The following is a 14,814-nucleotide window of genomic DNA, read 5'->3' on the forward strand; positions in this document are numbered from 1 at the left end:
AAACACCGCCCCTGCTCTGATGTGTTCAAGTGCTCCTCGTAAACAGCAGCTTCGGAGTGGAGTTACAATTACGGTCTTGATTTTCGTGGTGTTTTAACTTGAATTATTAGGTGAAAAATAACCTTAAAAGTGTCTATGTAACTCGAGGGGGAATTAGTTTATAATATACAAATGGGACGATGAATGAGGGTACTCGAGATAAAACATGCCAAGTAGGTTGCAGAGCCTCTTATTTTACAGGGCGCAAAAGTTGATAGTAAACATCACTGGAATGGCCCCAAAATGCAACAGCAATGGCAGATAGGCTTACTATGAAAATGAGTGCTATGTTAATAGTATTCATACTCACTGCATATGAATAAATAATAATACAATCTAAATATTAATAAGTGTTAATGCACTGCAATGTATTTCAATTAAAGCAGGTGTGGGTGCATTCTCCTACTATGTTGACATACATTTTTACATCATAAAGTTGGGCTCTCAGAATACAAAAGTAATTGAGTTTATTCCAATACTTTGGAGTGTTTGACCAATTTAATGTAGCGTTGCAGTTTCTCAGTGTATCCATTGGATGGCAGTGCACACCCATGATTCCAACACACTCAGGTCAAACATCAACCCCACAATACCAATCCAAATTGTTCCAATTATAATTGGATAAATAGGGACGTTTTAATAAGCGTTTTTGATATCTGCTCAATTATGTCTTTTATATTTCGTTTTCTCAGGGTTTCTTCAATATCTATTGTTTAAATTATCATTTTCTTTGTGACTTATGTTTCGAAAAGGCACTTAAAAAATAAAAAGTAATTATTTACTTTGTATGTACTATTTCCCTATGAACCCTGTACATGGCGTGTCAGAGACGCTTGATTGATTGCACTTCATCAGGTTCAGTCAGATACACTTTGCACCAAATGTAAATTAGGCACAGCTGTGCTGAGAGAGAGAACGAGAGAGAGGAAGTCATGTGTTTTGACGTGTTGGGTGTGTCAAGAATAGAGTGCAACACTGCTCTGTGGTCGTCTCTGTAACTGACGATGAAGACTCGATGCTGGTAGCTGCAACAGCGATCATCAAGGACCATGGCATACAGTGTGAACATTAGTCAAACAGATTCTGATTCTGAGTCTGACTTTGAGTAAGTCCTCTTTTAAGCCTTAATTTCAGAATTGTTTTACTTTGCGATTATTGGCTGTACCTGAAATCTCCTCTGCATCTTTTTGCTATATCAGGTTGATCAACTTTGTTTTTTATTTATTTTGTCTTAAGAAGCACACAAAGCTGTTACCTTAACACATTAATGGAAGTCTTAGTGTCCTTCATTAAATTGTTTTTACTTCTAAAGTATATTTAGTTTGATTTTCCTTAATGTTAGTGCGTTGAGAATTGCCCTAAAGTTGTAGATGACAGCATGTTCAGTTCCTCATTGGTGCAGCTTTCAGTGCCTTTAGGTTTGAAGCATCTTTGCATGCACTCAGTGATATATTTTAGGCTTTTTGCTCTTAATCTGGCACTTGAAAGTTTTCAGTATCTTTCCAGCAAGATGTAGAAAAATTGTTTAGCACAATGAAGAATCTCTACATGGTATTTCCGGATACAAAATATGCATTTCAGATGCAACGTGTCTTATACTGTATACATGTTTCTGTAATGAAGGTAATTATTTCCTCTCCCTCAGGGACATGGGAGGAAGCAAACCCAGTCAAGGCACTTTCCGGTTTATAAGAGAGTCTGCTGCCAGCACCCAGAGGTGTCCTGAGTCCTTACAGATGGACGATTTTAGGGGATGCACAGGTGCAAATAGAGAAGATCTTCCATTCACTGCAAGCGGCCACATGAGAGACGAGACACTTGACACAGGGCAGAGGAAGTCTCTGCAGAGGCATCACTGGTCAGCTGCTACTTTAAAGGTGCTCTCCTCAATGCCCAGTCGCACTGCTGGTGAGATGTAATCTTCTTCCAGTGTCTTATTGTGGGTTGACAATATTCATATACACACGTGAAGTCGTGAACCATTGATTGCTTCTTGTCCACACAGGGATAAATGCAGTTATTCCCAAGTATGCGAGAGACTCATCTCAGCAACCTCAGACTTCCTCCCATGATTCTTCTCACCACTCCAAACCAATCCAGGCTGACTTTGTTCAGGAACAAATGGAGGAAACAAGTGCTGAAGGTGAACAAAAACAGTCAGCGTTGGCTGTAGCAACTCTGAAACTTCAATAACTTTCTTACTTTTGGGTTACAGAAAAGCAGTTGGTGTCCAACCTCAGAGGCCTCTCAGTGAGCGAGGCCATGCGAAAGCTGCGAGCCACGCCGCTCAGCTTGGCAGATAAGATGAGAGTCAGGTACATGTGGCACTGAGAACTGTCAACTGTCTTCAAATGAAGCCACTGTGATAACTCTTTCTCCTTTTTTTTTTTTAAATCAGGCGACTTGCTTTCAGGGACGTAGATGAGAGTTCATTCATCAGCAGGAATATTCCATGCTACAGGCGTCTAGGCGTGTACATTTCAAGGGTGAGTGAAAACTTATATAAAACCACTTTTATTTGTGTGTATCAGTCCTTCACTTTAGTTTTTCTCCCCTCAGACTTGGAGTCACTGCCTGTTCATCTGCCTCTCCGTCCTCACCTCCCTCCAGCTGTGGCATTCACCGATGAAGATACTTAGCGGACGTTTTGGAACCGGGGTGCTATCCTACTTCCTGTTTCTCCGGACCCTCCTGCTCTTTAACCTCTTCCTCTTCACTATCAACGGCCTGTTCCTGGTCTTTCCACAAGCAGTCAACCCTCCTCCTCATGACCCTCATTCCAACAATTTCACTGGCCTTGAGTTGCTCACGGGCACGGTAGGATACATCAAAGTAAAAGTCAACTTTATTGTCAATCTTTCAGTTTGTGTGTTCAGACAGAGAGATCGAAATACTGTTTCGCACAATCCCGAATACAAAACATGAAATAAATAGCAGTAGGAGTGGAATGGGGTAGGGGTCAAAGGCCATGGTGAACAGGTGAGATTGTAATGATGGCTTGAAGATGTCTTGAATTAATTCACTTTTTTTTTTTTGTGGCAGGGTTACCTCTCTCAGAGTGTGATGTTTTACGGCTTCTACACCAACACTACCCTCACAACGTGCCGGGCTGCTAACTCCAATGCAACTAACACAGCTGATCTGCCAATCTGTGACCCCCACCAGCCCCACATGGTGCCATACAGCATACCTGCAGCATATTTATTTACCATCGCCATCGCCTTCTTCATTATCTGCATCATCCTTGTGTACAGGTTGGGCAACAAGAGAGTTACTTTTATCTCATTTACTCTGGTGTCTATTTTATGGCTGTGTTGTTCTCTTGCAGCATGTCCAAGTCCTTCGGGAGAAGTTTTCAAGTCCTCAAGTCCAACAGGGATCTGGCAGGAAACATTTTCTGTATCTGGGATTTTAAAGTCAGCAAGAACACGTCTGTCAGACTGCAATCTGAGAAAATCAGCACTCAGCTCAAAGTAAGAAACAATTTATATGAGATAAGCAGAGGTGGGAGAAGTACTCGGATCTTGTACTTGAGTAAAAGTAGAAGTACCAGAGTGTAATACTCTGTTACAAGTAAAACTCCTGCATTCAAAATGTTACTCAAGTAAAAGTGCAAATATTAGCATCTAAATATACTTAAAGTACCAACAGTTAAATGACTTATTATGTAAATTGGTCTATTTCAAAATAACATATTATATGTTTTCATTATAATTGACATGGTAGAGTTCAATTTCACATTCTCAGTCACACCATCTCAGTTTTTGCATACACACAGGAAGTTTTGGATGTTAACTTTGTCACACTCAATGGGACACCTCGAGGGCCAACTTCTAATGAAGGCATGTTTTAAATAACCTGTTCTAAATACAATCGTCTGCAGAGCTCCTCCAGGTTTTAACAGATGCTGAAGATCTTTTAAACGTTGCTAGCCGGACCTTAAACTCCTGCTTTCCCAACAGGAGCTGATGTCTGAGCTGACCAGTGGAGAGGATGCAAAGAGCTACACGCTACGACTCTGCCGCCTCATGGTGCACGTGCTGGCATGGGTTACATGTCTTATCAGCATTGTCCTGAGCGCCATGGCAGTCCACTACCTATCAGAGGTTAGAGAACACGTTCCAATAAGTGCTTGTGCGTGCCCGTCTATAGCATTCTCTCACGACTATGACAAAAATAACTCTGATGAAAAAGCACCTCCCCAGGCAGTCTATTTACTTCTCCTTTTGCTTTCCTGGTAGAGAGTTAACACATTTTCTCTGCTGGTGTTCAATACAACTGCAATGTCTCTGTCATCACCAAAAAACTGCACGGATGAGAAAGAGATTGTCTAAAATAGTGGTTCCCAAAAAACAGTCTGACTTTGATCAACTGGTAAAATATTGAGGGAAATATTACAAGTTGTATTTCACTGACATAATGTTATCAAAAAGGACAAACTGCAGTTTTATTTTTCACGCATGGTTTCTTATGATTTAATGTGCTAATAATATGCATTGCAACGTTTGCCCTCAAAGCCAGACACAAAACACACTAAAGTCTTTCTGTACTGTTAGACGGGGGTCGGGGCTGGAAATATAGCGAACACAGAACACACATTCTTTAAATGAAAATACTATTTATTTACTTTTGCAAACAGTGAAGCAGTTGGGGAGCTATATCATATGCCTTGCAGGACTGTGTATGGTTGGACTTTGTGTCACACAGGCAGGTTGCCATCAGAGGAGACTGGGGCAATTGTACATTCTCAAATTGCACCACTTAGAATTATCTTGTGAATTCAAAAACAATGCAGGGATGATTTTTTATTATTCAATAACGGCAAACAAATCAAACCGTATGAAGTGATTTGTATATAGACATAGACATACTTTATTGTCATTTCAACAATACACAGAGTGTACTATTAAAACGAAATGTCGTTGTACTGGCTTACAGTAACGGGACAATATAAAAACTTGCTAAAATTGTACATATAAGTAAATAATAGTGACGTGGTGCTGATAAAATTAAAGATAAAGTGTGCGTTTTAGTAAGACTTACTATACATATAAATAAAATAGACATACTATATAAAAAGATGTGCTCTTTACACAGCGTAATGTAATCTTTATGTTATTGGTCTACTTGCTGTTCAGCAGTCTGATGGCTTGGAGGAAAAAGCTATTGCAGAATCTGGCTGTTTTGCTCTTAATGCTGCGGAACCTCTTGCTGGAGGGCAGCAGGGAGAACAGAGCATGGTGAGGATGAGTGGGGTCTTTCAAAATGTTCTGGGCTTTTGTCAGGCAGCGTTCTGAGCGGTGTCTCTGATGGGAGGGAGAGAAACTCTGATGATCTTCTCTGCTGTCCTGACCACTCTCTGCAGAGACTTCCAGTCTTTTTGGCGTTGCAGTCTCTCGACCAGATGGAGATGCCGCTGGTCAGCACGCTCTCTATGGTTCCTCTGTATGAATAGAGATTTTTTTTTAAATGTCATAAACATATTTTAGTCCCAGTGAAGATGGCATGGTACTTATTTTTATCCTCTCAAAGAACTGAAAATCAAGAACCGGAAAGAACCGTAATCGAAAAAGCAGAACCGTAATCGTTAAAATCGATACCCAACATACCTGTTAGTCAATTATTGCCCGATAATAATGTCAAACTAATGTGAAAAAGGTCCATTCAACGTCAGTTCTGTCTTTTTTAGATATAAAACTGTGTTTTTTTAAATATAAAACTGTGTGCAATATACAGTACATAAACGTGCAACATAGCCTACCCTCCTGCAGGTTCACGTTTATTTTTCTCTGTTTATTTACAATTGGCATACAGTACCAGCTAACTCTTTAATTCATAGTCACTTTTCTTAAAAACAAATGCACCGCTGCTTTTTTTTCTTTTACCATGGTGTACATATCTGCTATTTTGTTTTTGTTTTTGTACTTATAGTGTTATTAATAACGTGTGCATGCTTAGCCATTTAATTTGTTTCCCCTCACTTTATCTGTCTGCTGTTGTAATCATGTAAATGTCCTCGTTGCAGGACGGATAAAGGATTTCTGAGTCTCTGCCCATGTGTTTGTCCGAAGCTCTCACTGTTATTTATCCATTCTTTCACAGGCTTGTATCACTCGGAGTCCCTTCAAAGACACGGAGCTGGTGCTGCCTGCAGTGGTGTCGGCCATTAACCTCTTACTGCCCGGCCTCTTCAACCTGTGCACCTGGGTAGAAAATTACGACTCACCCAGTGTATGCGTCTATGTCTCCATCTTCAGGTGAGAAGAAGAACTGTGGGAAAACAAATACACAATTAACAATAGGCTTACATATTGACAAGACATATTTTAAGAGATAATTCACATGCATTTGGAACCAACGTAATGCTTGTAAAAACATAGGACAAGCAGGAAACAGTTATGGTATTTACTGATAAATACATTTGTTACACAGTGCTCAAAACTTTAGTATGTCTACTAAATGTTCTCTTCAATGTGTGTTTAATTTTTTTTAAGTTAAGAGTACTACATCATTTCCTAGTCTTTTTCAATCTGGAGCTTTCAATTCAGCTGAATCCTCCATCCGTTGGTTTTTACTGTGAGAATATTCATTTAAAGTTTTGTATTGTATTTCCTTTTAATATACCATGCAAATGAATCACAACCAGACATGTTTAAAATACATAGAAATGCACAAATTGTCTCTGTAGTTCGTCACAAAAAAGCATTACAGCATAGACAATTATTTAAAAAAAACTTCTATCATACTGTTATTAAACTGGTATAAACTAAATATCCCCTCCACTTCTCAATGTTTGTGCACTGGAGTTTCAACATTACTTGTGTGTAATTTGTACATAGTTTGTGCATAAAAACGAGTTAAAAGTGTCCAACATCCATGCAGTGGCCCAGCATCTAAGTCACACTTTGACTTGTAAGGCTTGTATTTCCTCTTTTGTCTTTAGTTTCTAGTTATTTGCATGGTTGTTGCCAAATTGAAATTCTGCTTATTGTTTTCTCAGGAACCTGATGTTGAAAGTCAGTATTATTGGAGTGCTATGTTTCCGCTGGCTGGGGAGAATAGCTGTGGAACCAGTAAACCATGGTTTACAGGTAACAAGCATCCTTATCATCCTTGTCATAATATTAGCTCTGGACGTGACACTGACTTATGCAATGTTCTTCATTCCTAAACTATTGGGAAACAAAAAGTGATTTCCTGTTTGTCCTTTTTACTTCTAATAATGTGACTCCTACATTAATATTTCTGTTGTCCTCAGTGTTGGGAGAACTGTGTGGGACAAGAACTGTATCGTTTGCTCCTCATGGACTTTGTCTTCACTGTGCTATACACTTTCTTGGGAGAGTTCCTGTGGAGGCAAGTTGGTACTTCACCTTCAATTCACGTGACTTCATCCTGTTGTTTGCTTTCAAACTTTTCACTGAATGCATCTTCTAGGCTCTTTTTCAAGCAAGTGCTGAAAAGGAACAGGAAGCCAGTGTTTGACATTGCCCGTAATGTGCTGGAACTCATATATGGACAAACCCTTACCTGGTAATGGACACAACAGTACACCACTTTTAAAACCCATGATATACTTAACCAAAAAAAGATTTATTAAAAATGTATGGTCTTTATTTCTCCCAGGCTTGGGGTGCTGTTTGCTCCACTGCTTCCTGCAGTCCAGATCCTAAAACTCTTTGTGCTATTTTACATGAAGAAGGTTTGTAAAGCAGGTGTAATTTCATACAGTACATGTCGTACAGATATGGATTTGGATGTCAAACTTCACATTCTTCTTCTGGTTTCTTCCCCAGAGCAGTGTATTGCTTAATTGTCAGGCATCCAGACAGCCCTGGAGAGCCAGTCAGATGACAACACTGTTTGTTTTTCTTTTGTTCTTCCCCTCATATCTCGGAGCTGCTGTGTCTGTCATTTATACAATTTGGACGTGAGTGTAACACAATGTCCCCACTCTAATCGACTGTGATGCTCAAGCAGTTTGTTTCCTGAAAGGCATGTGTGAATTACCCAACCTCAAGGATGCATGTTTTTGAACAGGCTTTGAACATAATGACGGTAAAAATAAATCCTTATCCAGCATTAGTCCAAAACACAATAACAAAACAATGACTTTGGTGGCGTCCGTTGCTCCTCTCCAAAAAGAAATTGCCAGATAATATAGATCCAGATGTGTGGTGACTAAAATCCTTCATTCTGTTTAAAACAGTCTATAACAAAACGTTTTTTTTTTTAAAAACTGTATAAAATGTGGATTTATGGTAAACATAAATAAACTAATTGTTACCTTAATATAAAACTACAGGTTTATCCAGGTTTTGAGAATTGTTGGAATCATCTGGTATAATTTCAGTAGACAAAAATATGTAAATTGTAGTCGACAGGACATTTTAATGTGCAAATGTTAAATATTACACCTTTTACATCCAATGTGCTTGAGTTTGAAACCTAAACAAAATGGATATGTGTTATTGTCCACATACTTGCAAACTGCACTGTATATTAAGAATCCATGTGTGATGCCAACAGGATTAAACCCTCGACAGAGTGTGGCCCTTTCAGGAATCTCACCACAATGTTTCACTCGGGCAAGCTGTGGGTCCAGCAGCTGGAGAGCTCCAACACGCTCCTGTTCTGGCTCAGCAAGGCCTACGACTTTCTGGTGGAGAACCCACTGTTCTTGTTCCTCGTCAATGGATTCTTTCTGTAAGTGGTGACAAGATGATGTCAATATTTCATGTGTCATGCCCTCTCAAATAATTTTCAGCAAACTTGTCTGAATAATGATAATCTCCTCTGATGTCGATTTTTTTCAGAATAGTGATATACGTTCACAGTCAAGTTGTCGATGGCCAAAGGAGGATCGTCAGTCAGTTACAAAAGCAAATTGAAAATGTATGCATAATCAAACTAAAGTCAATAAGCTACAGTCGTGCTAGTGGCTCTGTGAGGCTGTACTTAGGCTTTGATCAACTGCTAAGGTTACCATGGTAACACACAAACAATGACAATACTAACATGCTGATGTTTACCAGCATATTCAAATGCTAATAAGACAACTTACAACTGAAGCTGACGTGAATGTCAATAGATCACATTTCAATAAAGACCTGATTATGGTTCTAAATCTGGTATAAATCATCCGTTCTCCTTTGGGAATGTTTTTCTGCATGGTCCATGTTGTATTCAAGACTAAGAATTAAGTTAAATGAGCAAAGTCGGTACTATTCAGCGTCCAGGCACAATGAATGACTCTACTAAACTTCATGGAAATCCATCATACTGTAGTTTAGACATTATCTTGAATGCCTTAAAATCAAAGTTACATGTAGAGTATTTTAATATTGTTCTGAATATATCTTCTGTATTTTCTTGTGTGCAGGAGGGTAAAGACAAAAAGTTCCTCATCACCAATTTGCAAGCCCTTTATGAACGGAGTAGTCTGGTTTCCCCTAACCGATAAGGAAGGTATTCACAATACTGTATTTCCTCCTTTTGGTCGTAACATGTTCTGGTTCGCACGCTTTTTCTGTTTTACTGACCTCACGTTCAAGCTGGAAAGGAAGTTGTGCGACCACTTTCTTACTTCTTACTTCTAAACAACATTCACACCATTCTGTATCACTTGAAATAAATGAACTCACTGGTGTTAAGCAAACTCAAGTACAAGCCAAACCAGTAATATGTGTGCTATTTTCAAATATATTCCACAATGTTTGCAGTGGTTAATAGAAGAACATGAACTAACACCGGCTGTTAGCACTATATATGATATTTAGCATAATATATGTCAAAACATACTTTTATGTTAGATTCTGTTGAAGTTTATGCACAATGATTTTGAATATGTTGTATGAAAAATAAATTAGTTTGAACACATCTTGATATGTTTTTTGGCAACTTTGACATAATAGAAATTGTCCTTTTTATTTTAAAATATCTGATCATTCCAAATCACCATTTTTATTCTAGTATTTAACAGATTTTCTAAAACAAAACACACATTCAACATATTACGTAAATGTATGCGGAGAATAAAACAATCGGAATAGTGATCTATGAACTTTACGCGACTAATGCTTTGGTAACAAAAAGTGATTTATCTCGTGTTTACCCTTTAAAGCATGTTAGAATGCAGTTTGCAAACCCTATGGACCCATTCTGGTGATGTCATTATCTTGTAACATATTATGAAGTTAAAATGTTTCCGCCAGCTGGCTGCTGAACAAGTTTGGTAACTTCTAGTGGGATTCACAAGAAAATAACCGGCAAGAGATGAACTTTCTGTGACTTAAAAGGACTCCAACTCCACAGCAGGGGACTTTGAGCAGTCTGACTAGGAGTAGGTTGCTGAACATCTCGGGAATTACTTCTGGTGGGTAAGGGTTCTATATGTTCATGTTCTAATTTCCTAAAATGTTCACATTTGTACTTTTTGAAATGCTTTTATTTCTAATTGTATTTACTTTGTGTTCTTTTTTCCCAGAATCTCACCTTCCCTCCAGATAAAATGGACATGAAGACTCCAAAAAGAGTTTACATTTGCCTTCCAAAGAAACACATGGCGGCTTTGGCTCAAACATATCAACTGGTAAACATGTTTTCTGAAAACATATTGAACATATTGAACATTAATACATTTTAATTTTAATTTTCTGCAATATGCCATGAAGATAATGATTTCCTATTGTTTTACAGGACCACTGGGTGTTTGTAAAAGACCTGATTTCCTACTTAAATGAAGCATATGTGCGAGCTTACTTTAGAGAATGGGGCACCATCACAGCATGTGAGGTATGGACATATGAAACACAATTTGTGACATAGTTGATGTATATTCTTAACTATGTTTTAGATTTAGGACATTGTCACTTACTTTTACAACGACCCCTCACCTGTTTAATTTAATCCAAGGTTAAGAAGAACCCAAAGTTGGAGGAAAACAATTCAATGGCCTATGTGAGGTTTTCTACAGAGGATGAAGCAGACAGAGCAGAATGGGCTGGACCTCACTACATTGGAGGCGATGTCGAAGTCAAACGAGTTGTCAGTCCAAAGGTGAGTCTTTTGTCTCTGTTGGAGAAGAGCTGGTCTCATGCCTGATTTTATTACGGACATAAAGAAATCTCATAGAAAGACGAGTTGATGAGCAATGTTTGATTTATAAAGTGAAGATTTGCTGACTGAGTCCTCATTGGCCAACTATAACAATCTGTCTTTCAGATGGACGAGGATTCAGAGAAGAAGGCTGCCTTAGCTGTTACGCTCCCTCGACCACGGCGATCAATGGGCTTGGGCTACATCCTGGAAGACGCTCAGTGGTTAGATGTCAAGATGGAGTAAAACCTATACAATGCAACTTAGGACGAACGTTTTGCTATTGTTTAACTGTCTGTAGCCGTCTGTGCCTGAAGTTAGATACAAAAAGAAAATCATCACAAGGATAGCATATACTCAGCTAGATACAAACACATATACTGCACATTTGATATTTTTTTTATTTGTTCTGAGTTGCTCTGATAGCCTACATACTGCTTTGATTCTATGTTGTGTCTTATGATAACTATAGACCGTGGGTGATAATAGTTGTATTCAATTCTCTGTTTCATGTTTGTCAAGGGTGTATGCATTGTTCAAATATAGCTTGAATATTATCTCCCTGTGTAAAGAGACTGTCAATGAATGCATTATGATTAGTAATTAATAAATTATATTTCTCTGCAAAAGACAGTTAAAAGTTACGCTAATGGTTGACTAACATTGTTGCGCTTGAATAAATGTGTTTTACAGTTTCAGTTTTGTCTCTTTCTTGTATTACAGATAATATGAAATACTAATGACTATTGAAAACATATAACTTGTATAATAACTAATCTTTTATATATTTATTATAATGTAGAACCATTTATAATATATATATATTTACATGTATGAAAAGCTATCATACAATCCAAACTAAGCTTAAATTATTAAATACAAATATTACATTTCGTTTACAGTCTACGGAGGGCGGGGCAAATGACGTCAGAGATCAATGACCAATCCTTACGCAGAGCGCCAAGTTTCTCACAGCGGAGTAAACATGGCGGAGAAGAACGAAGACATTGGATTCAAAAAGGTAGAAGAATATGTTTAGACAACGGCTGTTTTCACCTGCTGAGGTTAAATAATAACGAATATTGTTTTGAACTTGCCGCATCTGTTTGATTTAATTAAGCATTCAGGCTGACCCTGTGCACGGAGCTCATACATTGTTTCTTATTCTCAGACGATTAAACTGTAGTCCTTGCTAAAATAATATTCAGTTAGTTAAATGTATGCCGAATGGAAAAGCGGTTCAAAGTTATATACAATTATCGTATCTGTTGTCAATATTCAGGGCTGAAAATGCCGTTTTTTCAAAGGTAGTTTGGCATGAGGAAGAACGCAGCAGCAAGTTACACGATTATATATTTTCTCTGTTTGTTTTTCAGAAAACCAAGTAGGACATTTAAAAAATGTATGCCTGGTTTGTGTTAATGACAGTGCGCACTTTACTTTAGTATTAATCTTATTTGTAAACATAGATTATCATAATTTAAAGAAATCAGAAATCCTTTATAAGTCCCACACATAGACTGTATATAAAGGTCCCACTGTACAACGGGGAAATTCACACAAGGGGATTTAAAGGGCTGTATGAACATCTTTAGGTTTAAGAAAACCTAAAGAAAAGGTATAAAGAAAGAATAATTAGACAATGTGAAGATGTCAGGTAACCTGTTTTGCTGATGGTCGATCGTTGTGTTGACTTTTGATTGTGATTTTGGTTTCACGTTACTGTAAGTTTTTGTAAGCAGCTGTGATAAAATAAGGGGCAGGTAAAATACAAATTTCTTCTCCCTCCTGCTTTACATCAGGGGCTATAGAAACTGCCTAAAGTGTACATGTTTTATAATAATTGCCATGAGTGGAATAAACGAATAAACATTCCCGAAAGACAAGTATTTTGGCAATTTACTTCCTTCTCTTGTCTGTCACATGCACAATGTTATCTATTCTCCTCATTTACAGGACACAATAAGCAAACTCTTGTCAAGCTTCTTTAAGGAGGACAAAACCAGACGTGAGTTGGATATAATGTCTTGATATAACATATCCAAAAACTTTTATTATTGACTTGACAACTCAAACACTCTCACTCTCTTACAGTGAGTGGGGATGCTGTGCTGCTCGTGGCAGAGATGCTCAAAGTATTTGTCCGAGGTAAGACGTTTTGTTGGGTACATTTGTGCACAGGTTGTGTTATGATGACGCCTTGAATGTGGTATCTCTTTCCAGAGGCTGCTGTGAGATCACAGAAACAAGCTGCTTCTGAGGACTGTGACCAAGTGGACATCGAGCACTTTGAAAAGATCCTGCCTCAGCTGGTGAGTAGCTCGATCAAATTGGGGTTCAAGAGCTATACATTATAATCATAAACTGCTGCTGTGTGCCGTGTAATGTTTTTGTTTATTAGACCAGCAGGGCATTTTATATTATTTTTCTTATTTGGACGTACTGAATTCTGAATCATTACTGTGACAAACCTCGGTCTTTCAAATTATATGGTATGATTCAATCTAATTATAAGAATGAATATAGGCCCTACCTACATTTGTATTAGTGATGAATCATTTAATTAAATGTATTTGTCATTCCAAAATCCAACATAGAAACAGAAAGCAAAAAATCGCCGTATTTTAGAGGTTTGTAACATTTAGTTATTTTTGCCATGAAACATTCTTTATGCATTAAAATTATCAAAATTGTTGGTGATATTTGTTTGTCTATTGATCTGTCTTTACAGATTTAAAGAGAAGTTAAATAAATGTGCAAAACCAGCTCAAACTGCTAGTAGTTGATTGTAGCAGGTGATGGTCATATACAATTCTACTAAAATTTGGAAATTGGACATTATAGCTTCAATGCACAGTTTAATCTCCGTCTCTTTTCCAACACAGCTGATGGACTTCTAGCACGGTGATGCCACAAGATGGAGCAAGAGTGTTGCCTGCTTCTTCCTGTTTAAATCCAACAACTTCAATTCAACATGTTTATTTTTCTTTGTACGACTGCAATTTCATAATTACTCAAATCTGAGATTACATCAAGATTTTCATTCTGTATGTATTTGAGTCGAGTGATTTTACATAGAAAGCAGCGTGTACTGTGCACACCCTTTCATGCCACCACCAATAAGACCCACCTGTGCTCCTCTGCAACAACAGGTGCTTCCAGCATGCTCCATAGTGCCCTTCATCAAAGCCTCCCGGAGCAGTTGGAAGCAATTAGAGTAATAAGGGGAGCAGCCAGTCCCTTAGATGATGACAAGTGCCAGGAAAAAAGGAGTACCCCCTCCGGCCACTTTGAAGTTCCTTTTTGCTGTCCTGCGATGTTTAGTTAGAGGTGGGGGGAAGGGCAAAGGGGACCTCTGGCACAGGGGGAAAGTTGAATGGGAGTGTGCGTGCACGAATGTGTGCGTGCTAGCTAAACATGGCCAGAGACCACACGCATAGATATTCTGTTTGAAAGGAAACATAACAAAACACATTGGAACATGGTCCAAGAGGAGCAGGGTGTAATTCTGAAGGTAAATAAACAAAGAGGCGAGTAGTGGAGGTGCTTTCTCTCCTTTCACCACAGCAGAGGGGGGAGTCAGGCCTACAAGGGAGAGGGTAATGTGGGCTTTTCTAACCCAAGGGCCTCAGATGGTTTTCCACCCGTGGTGTATTTGACCAACATGTCTTCACTATG

The 14,814-nt window shown here is 38.4% G+C and overlaps 3 protein-coding genes across 9 annotated transcripts; all 3 read left to right on the forward strand.

Moving 5' to 3' along the window:
• The first annotated feature begins 1,002 nt into the window (after positions 1-1,002).
• LOC117450769 (transmembrane channel-like protein 6) lies at positions 1,003-10,414 on the forward strand. Of its 7 annotated transcripts, none has more exons than XM_034088723.2 (18): positions 1,003-1,144; positions 1,685-1,947; positions 2,045-2,182; positions 2,255-2,354; positions 2,438-2,525; positions 2,599-2,856; positions 3,082-3,293; positions 3,368-3,512; positions 4,002-4,145; positions 6,142-6,296; positions 7,040-7,130; positions 7,298-7,572; positions 7,666-7,741; positions 7,836-7,969; positions 8,569-8,745; positions 8,856-8,934; positions 9,422-9,507; positions 10,354-10,414. In XM_034088723.2, the coding sequence occupies exons 1-17, from the start codon at positions 1,089-1,091 to the stop codon at positions 9,500-9,502; spliced, it is 2,472 nt and encodes an 823-aa protein (XP_033944614.1). In that variant the 5' UTR covers positions 1,003-1,088; the 3' UTR covers positions 9,503-9,507; positions 10,354-10,414. The 7 variants fall into 7 exon arrangements, with proteins under 7 accessions (XP_033944614.1, XP_033944611.1, XP_033944613.1 ...); XM_034088720.2 differs by lacking the exon at positions 10,354-10,414 and adding an exon at positions 10,254-10,342; XM_034088722.2 differs by lacking the exon at positions 10,354-10,414 and adding an exon at positions 10,236-10,313.
• Positions 10,339-11,834, forward strand: LOC117450772 (heterogeneous nuclear ribonucleoprotein A1). The gene is made up of 5 exons (XM_034088730.2): positions 10,339-10,418; positions 10,526-10,630; positions 10,738-10,833; positions 10,954-11,097; positions 11,263-11,834. Exons 2-5 carry the CDS (start codon positions 10,550-10,552, stop codon positions 11,380-11,382), a joined length of 441 nt encoding a protein of 146 aa, XP_033944621.1. The 5' UTR covers positions 10,339-10,418; positions 10,526-10,549; the 3' UTR covers positions 11,383-11,834.
• Positions 11,835-12,074: 240 nt separating this feature from the next.
• On the forward strand, positions 12,075-14,182 carry cenpx (centromere protein X). The gene is made up of 5 exons (XM_034088731.1): positions 12,075-12,157; positions 13,093-13,144; positions 13,231-13,284; positions 13,360-13,448; positions 14,022-14,182. The coding sequence occupies exons 1-5, from the start codon at positions 12,122-12,124 to the stop codon at positions 14,034-14,036; spliced, it is 246 nt and encodes an 81-aa protein (XP_033944622.1). The 5' UTR covers positions 12,075-12,121; the 3' UTR covers positions 14,037-14,182.
• Positions 14,183-14,814: the final 632 nt, after the last annotated feature.

Source organism: Pseudochaenichthys georgianus, chromosome 8, assembly GCF_902827115.2.
Source record: "Pseudochaenichthys georgianus chromosome 8, fPseGeo1.2, whole genome shotgun sequence".
NCBI classification, from domain to species: Eukaryota; Metazoa; Chordata; class Actinopteri; order Perciformes; family Channichthyidae; genus Pseudochaenichthys; species Pseudochaenichthys georgianus.